Raw genomic sequence first — 9,352 nt, 5'->3', positions numbered from 1 at the left:
AAGGTCAGGCGGGGCCGGCGTCCACTGGAGCCCGCGGCTTCGGCCTGCCGCGCCTCTCCTCGAGCAGCTCGGCTCTGCTTCCAGGTATAGGCCAGTCCTCTTGGCAAGCAGGCGCTTCGCCGTGGCGCGGCCTTCTGGGCTCGCGAGCTGTGCGCTTCGGGCTCCAGGTCTCTGCAGCCGCAGTTGCAAACCCACCGAGGCTGGGTACCTGGGGCGAAGCAGATCGCGGGGAGGAGTCTTCTGGGGTTTGCTGTGTTAGTGCTTTCTCGTTTGGCAAGACAGAACGAAGGAAAATAATAGCGAAAGAAAGCGCATCAAGCAACAAAGTGTGTGTTTGTGCGTGTATACACACACGTACGTACACCCCATATACGTAGCTGCCCATCTCCCTAAATCGGGTGTGTATGTACATATGCCTTATGTAAACGTTTATATATATACTCACACGTTTGTGTGCATGTATATGTAGATAGAATGTATACGTGTGCAGTCTTCTTGGCAAGGATTTTCAGAAGTGGTTTGCCCTTGCCTCCTTCCTAGGGCTGAGAGAGAGTGAGTGGCTCAAAGTCACCCAGCTGGCTTCATGCCTAAGGCAAGACCAGAACTCTCAGTCTCCTGGTTTCTAGCCTGGTGTCTTACCCACCACACCAAATGGGTGCTCATTCCTCTTTTATGAACCTTAAGTACTTTGGGGGAGGCAGGGAGCGAGGTGACGAGGTAACATGCTAGAGAATTCCATTCTGCATCCCACGTGGCTGCAGTTGGGTGGTGATACTCTGTTTAGTTACAAGCAGGCATCCTCAAGTGTCATCCATATCTTACTCCATGCTTGTGTGTCTCTTGCTCTGCAGAAACTATGGAAAGACATCAAGCACAGATACGAGACAAATGACTGAGGCACAGCACCTCTGGATTCCTATCGGATCCTCGGCCATCTTTGCTAATAGCCGTTTTGTTTGTCGCCAGCTGTGAAACCAGCAAATGTTCATCCTTGTATGACCGCCAGAGTACACTACAAGTGATGAAAAGATTTATATGACTTTTTTTTTTTTTTTGGCTGAAAGGCAGCTTAATAAAGTGCACTCTAAGACAAGTATATTCTATCTGTCTTTTGGAAGCTGCAGAACACTCTGGTGCCTGTTTGGCAAATGCTGTTGGTTATTTCAGTCCAACAATCAAGCATAGAAGCTGTAGTGCAATAAACAGCAAATGCAACAAAATTTATCAGATACTTGCTTTTAGCAGGAGAGCTTCTGGCTGGAATGCCAGCTAGATATTAACAGACTCAGGCATAGTAGTTCTCTTATCTGATTTTGATCTTGCTATTTCAAGAGTCAGTTGATGGTACTTCTACATTAAACATTCACATTAGTCTTTGTCTCTCCTCTTGCCCAAGATTGTTTTGATTGATGCTGGCTGTTCTGTTTCTTTAACACTTAACATCCCTCATGAATGCACGCATGCACACACACTCACCCACTTTGTTATGGAGGGGTGATATTTAAGAACTGTGAACATTTCTCAGTAGCTGACATGGGGGTAGGGTGTATCAACACGGTGCCTTGATGCTAATATGCTGAAATAAATGTGTTAGTTTGGGTGGAAGGTTAGGAAAGATCTGCCCTAAGTGTTAGTAAGAACCCTAAACCAGTAAGTCACACGTGGACAACTGTTGGGGAGCACACCTTGGGACTTTGGCTCTCCTGTTAGGTTGCAGGAAAATGTCCACTGAAATTAAGAGATCAGCAAAAAGGAAGTGAGTTTGACTTGCTTGTTTGGGAGGAGTCTGAGGGAATGGAAACTGTCCCCATCCCACCCTTAATCACAATGCTGAAATTAGACCATTAGGAGCCAAATTTTGTCAGCACAATGTTGCGTTGAGGTGGGAATTTCAGTATGCAGGTTGCCTGCCCTACGTTAAGTGAACACCTAAGTATTCTTCCCAAAATTGTGAAAGGCACTCTGATGCATAGAATGTAAAACTAGAATTTGGGCTATAACCTAATCAAATGACTCCCCAAGGATGATCAGAGGGGCTTAAGCAGGAAAGTGAGCACTCAACCCGAAAATCACAAGCAGTCCATCTGGGTTTTCCCTTGTGACTTCTGAGCTGTGGCTTTTGCCTAAGTCGTTTTGGTTTTCTATGGTTTACTCAACCAGGCATTCTAGCTTATATGAAACACTGACCCACATACCCACACAGGCTGGGTTTGCATGGTCTCACGTGTAGTTGTGGATTTATGCTGATAGAGATGGGGGGGGCTTAAATAAAGCCTGAAAACCATTAGGGACATTCCCCCAAATCCATATGCATCCCTCCACCCAAGAAAGGTTGCAGGGTCTCTTCAAATCTCTATCTAAATACAAAATGGCAGAGGCAAGACACTGGAACTGCTTTCTCAAAGCTAGGTTCATACAACCAAGTCAAAGAAGCCGCAAAATGCTTAGCGCAGAGGGGCACAACTCTGAAAATCCAGGCTGCGGCCCTGGTGAGTGAAAGGCGAAAGGTCTCCTGTGCAAGCACCGAGTCATGTCTGACCCTCGGGGGGGATGCCGCTTTCGCGATGTTTTCTGGGCAGACTACAGTGGGGTGGTTTGCCGTCGCCTTCCCCAGTCGTCTCCTTCCCCAGTGAGCCGGGTGCTCATTTTGCCAACCTCGGAAGGATGGAAGGCTGAGTCGACCTGAGCCGGCTGCCTGAGAGAGAATCCAGCTTCCGCTGGGATCGAACCCGGGTCGTGGGGAGAGTTTCGGTTGCAATATTGCTACCTATCACTCTGCGCCACACGAGGCTCTGTGGCCCTGGTAGTCCCCTTGAAATCGTGAACAAGCTGAAATGTTTACTGGGATACCAGGGGAAAAAAAATAAATGCATGACTGGAGAACAATTGTAATAACAGTGAAGTTAATTGAATTCCAATGTACAGAAAATCGAATTAGGTTCAAGTTTCTGACCTGGCCCAAAGGACTGCAAGACCATTCAAACCAGGAAAAAGTTGCTCAACCCTGGCTTTGTAAGTTGTGCCAATCAGATCGGTGTTACATCTGGAGGGTGCCCAGTGCTCCTCTCCGAGACTCAGGCTTTTGACCCTTGTGGTCTTCATAGCAGGTTTTGGAAACAAACCACAGTAGAAGAAACCTGATCCAGCGAGGTAGCTGGCTTGAGCAGGACTAAGGTGAATACATAGGACAATACAAACAGCAAAGTTTCTGGAGGAGGGATTTAAAGAAAAGCATTTTCTCTATCAACAGTGCCATTTCCACAGGTCACTCAGCCCAGCCCTCCTGCAGCTCTCTGCAATTATCTGCTGTTACGTGCAGATTTGTGCCTCCCTCCCCAAGAAAATCATCTTCACAAAGCACAAGCAATGCTCTCTGCTTGGACCTCCCTGTGAAGAGGAACAGTTCCCACACACACCTCCCTGGAGCACCGCTGCTTCAAGATGGGATCATGCCTTTACTGCGCTTCCGGTCGGCCATGGTGCGCCGGTTGTGGTTTGCCCGCATCCCCTTGCTGGCCTCTTTCTTCCGCCGCTCCTGCACCGTCTCTCGGTTTTGGCCTCGGCCCTTGGCGCTGCCCACCACGGCTGCTGAGTTATCTGGCTTCTGCCTGCGGGGGGCAGGAAGGAAAAACCAGGGTGTTGACTTCAACCAGCAAATTCTTCTAGGCCGGTGTTTCTCAACCTCGGCAACTTTAAGATGCGTGGACTTCATCTCCCAGAATTCAATAAAGTTGCCGAGGTTGAGAAACACTGTTCTAGGCCGTTCTTTCTCATCCTTTGGGGGACTAGGTTGTAAATGCCTCCTATGCTTTATTTTACCAGCTTATTTCTTTGCCGTGTTTGGAGACTGCTTGTGTTGTGAGACTGGGCAACGTACAATAAAGTAGGAAACAAAAAAATTAAGATCACACACGTACACACACAATGATGGGGTGCCATCCATCCATCAATCAGGACCAAAAGTGGAATACAAATGTTTTAAGCACTTGGCGAGATGCAAAGGGGGAGGATGTTACACACCGCTCTGGGGGAAGCACGTTCTAGACCGTGGGGGGCACCACAGATAAGGTCTGCCCTCCATCCCAAGACCCATGTTCTTCCCATGAAGGGGAGGAGGGGACGGGGAGCCTCAGCAGGCTCTCTATAGAGATTTTTAGACCCAATACTCAAGAGTCAATTCTGGTAAGGCGGTGCCTGGTGTAACCTGGTGCTGCACCAGGCAGCATTTCTATTCCTCCTCCAGTTAGATGAAAGAAAATGTGTTGTAGGAAATGAGTGCCTTCAAAGATGAGGATTTTGGTGGTTTTCTTAGGAAGCAAAGGGGTTCTTAGACTTAATTAAGGGCAGCCAAGATGGGTGAGTGTAAATGTCCTTCCTTTCATTGCATCATCCTCTGTTCAGTGGTCTACAACATTCCGCAGTTCCATTTGTTGAGAGTTGGGCAGCATACAAGTTTAAATAATCCTAATCCTCCTCCTCCTCCTCCTCCTCCTCCTCTCCCAGCAAAAGACCAAGTGGGAACGTAGCCAGGGAGGCAGCAAAGCAATATAGATGTGCCAGGGAAAACACCACCACCAGAAGTGCTAAAGTCGGCTCAGAGAAATTCCAAACGCTTTTCAAGCATCTGAGAGCACAACAGAAAATCGGAAACCCCTTTTGGAAAGGGGGCTACTTTCAAGAAACGGAAAGCCTATTTCAATAGTATGTTTATGATTCAGAGAGATCCAGTCAGCTACTGCTGCTCTGAAGCTGGCCCCAAACTGCTGGGGAGACCCGGGGAGGTCACTCTCCGACCTTTAAACTGTGAACGGACAAGAGTCCTCTGCAGGGTCACCACCCTCGACAGAAAGAGATCAGACTTGCCCTAGCCCTGTTGACCTTTCACAAGGCATTGAAAACCTGGTTTTGCCATCAAGCCTGATAGGATGGGGGAGCCCGTTTCTTGGTCATGGTTCTGTTGTGAGTGTTCTCTGGGGCTATGATATTTTATGCTATTTCTGTTGTTTTTAATTTGTTGTTTTTATTCTGTTTTTAACTGTTAGCCCCCCAGAGTCACGCATATGAGATGGGCGGCCATATTAAATAAGTAAAAAAATAAACAGAAAGCTGTAAGGAAGTAAATGTTTGGTACCCTCTCGATGGGTGGGAACTGCTGCTCCCAGAATACCAACCCAGCTTGGCAAATTGCAATCCCAACCCCAGTGTGAGGCCTAAGACTTCTGGAACTCAGCGCAAAGACCAGGAGAGGGGACTGTGGGGGAACCTTACCCTTTCCTTGCCAGGAAGGTCATCCGCCTGGCCTCGGCTCGCTCCCGCAGCACTGCTGGATCTTGAATGAAGTGATCCTGTAATCAGTGAAAAGAAAGTCTTTGAGAGGCAGAAATTCATCTCCTCCATTATCCAAAGAAAAGATCAGGAACTTTCCCTGGCGTGGGACAGCACAGGGACATGGGTGTGACCCTGAACGTGTGGACGTGACTTTTGAAAGACAGGAAGATTCTCCTATCCAGAGGTAATGGTCTGTGGGAATGACCTTGGGAGGCAGGAGGAAGAGCCACAGCCTAGACAGCTCTCATGTATCTTGTTGCCTGCTGTTTGCTATGGATGAAGGACTGGGTGACTTTGAAGGACAAGAAATTACTGGAACTAGAAGGACACGATCTCCGATTTGAGTGGCTAAAATTAATAAAGATTTTAAAAATCATTTTGTTAGGCATGCCATACTGAGGGTTTGGAGTATATACAAACCAATATTGTCTACTAAAGTACCTATGTGGTTGTCCCCTCAAGAAGCTTTTTTTCAGAAGAGAGATGGCAGACAAACCAAGCTGGTTGAGATATGAAGATTTGCTGAATTTTGAAGAAAGGATACCTAAACCTAAAACAAGGGAACAACTAGAATTCGAAGGTCATATTTGTCACTGGTTTAATTTCACACAACTGTCAGAATGGTTTAATTTGGATAAGAAGGCATATAATTTTGTTAATGAAAAAAGACAATTTGAAGTGGAACTTTGTACAAATGAGCATCTTATTAAGAAAATGTATAAAGTGTTGTTGCAATTGAATTTAGAAGATGAATATGTTAAAGATTGTATGACTAAATGGGCCAAGAATTTTGGGTATAATATTATGCTTGAACAATGGGAGAATATGTGGAACAAAGGTATGAAATTTACTTTGAATTATAATTTGAAAGAGAATTTTTATAAAATGATGTACCATTGGTACTGAACTCCTGATAAGCTGTCCAAAATGTATAATGGGGCACCAAATGTTTGTTGGAAATGTTTACAGGGTGGAGGAACTTTCTATCATTTATGGTGGACTTGTGGAAAAGCTAAGAAATTCTGGAATCAAATATGGAATCAATTATTATTCAAAATATTCTCAAAGTGGACTTTCAAATGAAACCAGAGCTGTTTCTCTTCGGTTTGATGGACCAACAGTTTGAGAAGCAACATGGGACTCTGTTCTTATATATAGTAACAGCAGCAAGACGCTTATATGGTCAGAGATGGAAGGATGCACAAATTCCCTCCATGGAGGACTGGATGATTAAGTTAATAGAATCGGCGCAAATGGCTAAACTGACAGCATTGATAGGAGAGAACACTGTACCTGGATTTGTTTCTATTTGGAAGCCACTTTTGGACTATTTGCTTGTAACGGAAAAATATGAAGTTCTGATCTGGGGTTTTGATGGGCTGGGTGACCTTGGGCCAGTCACTCTCCCAGCCCAACTCACCTCACAGGGTTGTTCTTGTGGGAAAAAGAGGAGGAGGAAGGAGTATTAAATATGTTCGCCGCCTTGAGTTATAAATAATAACAGTATAATAATAATAAAAGTATTATAAAAATAATAAAGTTGGGATAAAAATTAAATAAATAAATAAACTTTTATGTGCTTTTGTATCTGTCTTGGGGAAGGTCAGAAGTCACCTGTCTTTTATGATTTTCTGTCTATTCTTGCATTGTTTTAGTTTTTTCTTTTCTTTTTTAGACTTGTATTCTGTCTGTCCTATATTCTGTATTTTGTGCTTTAATTATATTCTGAAAAATTAATAAAGCTTTATGAAAAAAAAAAGCTGCCAAGTTTGAGAAACACTGGGTTAGCATGATGATCCCTTTTTTGATGGGTGGTGACTAAATCTGAAATATAAATAAATAAATAAATGACCACATTGCTTAAAATAAAGATATTTAGTGTGTGGGGGGTGGGAACCCTAAATAAACTGTCAGTTGAAACTACAGCACAATCCACATGGTGCTGTTCATTTTCAAATGTGGCATTTGGCAGTTGGTGTGGGGAAAAGGATTTCCTATTCCAAATTGTCCCTATTTTTGTCCCAAAGGCTCCACAGCTGCCTCTCCAGGTGTGATTGCTAAAGATACATAAAACATGTCCTCTGATGGACAGCAACTCTTGAGGGATGCTGACAGCTCTTCCCAGCTCTGATTTGCAAGATCCTTTTGACTAGAAATGCCATCGACTGGACTTGAGAGCGTTCTGCATAACCCCTGAGCTTCTTATCACGAGCAAAGATCCAGCACTGCATTTCAAAACCGTTTGCAGGCCAAGGCAGATGTTCTGGCCCCTCCTGTCTGTCTGCAGCAATTTGCAAGACATCAGTAGCAAAAATGAACGTGCACAGAAAAAGCAAAGGGCCAGAACAATGACAGGTAATCCAAAACACATGAAATGGCTTTCAAAAGTTTGAAAATGTCACGGTTAGGGGCAACTGAAAGAAGGAAGAAACCAAGATGCTGTTGGACATTCAAAAGGCCTGGGCAACATCTCACAGAACAGCAATATACGCTCCTTATTTAATCTGTACTTTATATACAGTATATGTTTATATATAAAGCAAAGTTTCCTTTCCATGTCTACCAGCTCCTCTAGGGACATAACAACCTTGAGAATAGGGGTCTTCATAAAATGTAACTGCCAGCCCTTGCATATCTACCGTTAAAAATGTCTCCCTCCAGGGACAAGAACTGTCAACTCCTTGGCGAGTCCACACTGGACACCAGGACTCGAGGGAAGGCTGTATGGCTGGCCACCCACTGAGCCAGCTGTCTCACTTCCTGGAAATGCTACTCCTCCCAGGCTGATGGTAGCAGGGGAACGTTCTGCAAGAGGAAACTCCTCCCCAAGGGCTTTGTCAGGCTGGCCACCAGAGAGAGGAGAGCAGGGATCCCAAGGGAGGTGGCGCGTCTCGAAAACTCAGCATCGGAAAAGGAAACAGACACGAGGACTGGGTCTTCCGATGCTCCTTCTGGCATGGCCAGAAGAGTTTCGGCCACATCCCAGGTTATTCCTACCCCCGGTCCCCACCCCCAAGTTGCTGCCTCAGCAGTGTCCGAGCAGGGAGTTCACGCTGTGGCCACTTAGAGGCAGCGCTTCCCTAACAAGAGGGAAGGGATCCACTCTAAGAGGCGGAATATGGGGACACGTTCCTTGTTCCTCACCTTGGAGGTAGAAACGTAAGGAAGGGCTCCAGCCAGCCGCAAAAGCTGTCACTCACAGTAGCTCTGGAATAGCTGCCACTGCTGATCCCTCAGGAACAGCCTATCCTTCTCCTCTTCAAACGGCAGGATTGTCCCATAACCTCTTCCCACCGTCCAGAACTGCGTGTGGGACCCTCACCTTTGGAGCCTCTTTCTCCTCCATCTCCTCTTCTTCATCTTCCTCCCCCTCCTGCTCCTCTTCCTCTTTCGATCTCAGGACTTGGGGGATGGTAAACGGCCTTCAGGGAAGTGGAAAAACAACACGATGAGACTCATCAAGAAGCCCACGCTTCGCTGCCGCAATGAATGCAGAACTGCAGCCCTTCTCAAGAGCTTGCGTTTCCTCCGCTGCGGAGATGCTCCAGTTCTCATAGCTGAAAACATGGCACCTTCCGAGGGCACTCTTTTCGAAAGCAGAAAGAGTAGAGGGCAAACCCTACTCCTTAAAGGGGGGCGGGCTGCCTTGCATGCTATGCCTGACAGATGGCCATCTTCAAGAAGGTCTGTCCTGAAAACTCTGACAATCAGATTCAGATAAGCAGATCCCTCACCTAACAATACAATCAGCACATCAGTGTTGCAGTCAAAGGACACCAAACCAGGTGAGTCTGTTCAAACCAAGCTTCCCAGTTAGCCATAACTGGAGGCAGGTAACTAAGTCTAAGCCAGTTTTCCCCAAACTGCTGCTCCCAAGGTATGTGTGGATTACATCCAACATTCCCAGACGGTTGTGCAGCTGGATTGCAACCCACACCTCTAGGGCTCTAAGTTAGAGAAGACTGGCTTAGGCCAAGTGCTCAGTTAAAGCTGCAATTAGTGACATACTAAACATTAGGCACAC

The 9,352-nt window shown here is 46.0% G+C and overlaps 2 protein-coding genes across 3 annotated transcripts in view; both read right to left on the bottom strand.

Moving 5' to 3' along the window:
• Nucleotides 1-9,352, bottom strand: part of GAS2L1 (growth arrest specific 2 like 1) — a 338,981-nt gene that overhangs the window by 4,110 nt on the left and 325,519 nt on the right. The window lies entirely within an intron of this gene.
• Nucleotides 3,206-9,352, bottom strand: part of ASCC2 (activating signal cointegrator 1 complex subunit 2) — a 33,811-nt gene continuing 27,664 nt past the window's right edge. For both annotated transcript variants that reach the window (XM_063315365.1, XM_063315364.1), the window contains exons 17-19: nt 8,651-8,750; nt 5,269-5,345; nt 3,206-3,608 (exon numbers count right to left, since the gene is read on the bottom strand). In XM_063315365.1, coding sequence (XP_063171435.1) covers nt 3,437-3,608; nt 5,269-5,345; nt 8,651-8,750 — 349 coding nt within the window. In that variant the 3' untranslated portion in view covers nt 3,206-3,436. The remainder of the gene's footprint in view (nt 3,609-5,268; nt 5,346-8,650; nt 8,751-9,352) is intronic.

Source organism: Candoia aspera, chromosome 15 (assembly GCF_035149785.1).
Source record: "Candoia aspera isolate rCanAsp1 chromosome 15, rCanAsp1.hap2, whole genome shotgun sequence".
In the NCBI taxonomy this organism is placed as follows: Eukaryota; Metazoa; Chordata; class Lepidosauria; order Squamata; family Boidae; genus Candoia; species Candoia aspera.
This window is presented reverse-complemented; position numbering and strand designations above follow the sequence as displayed.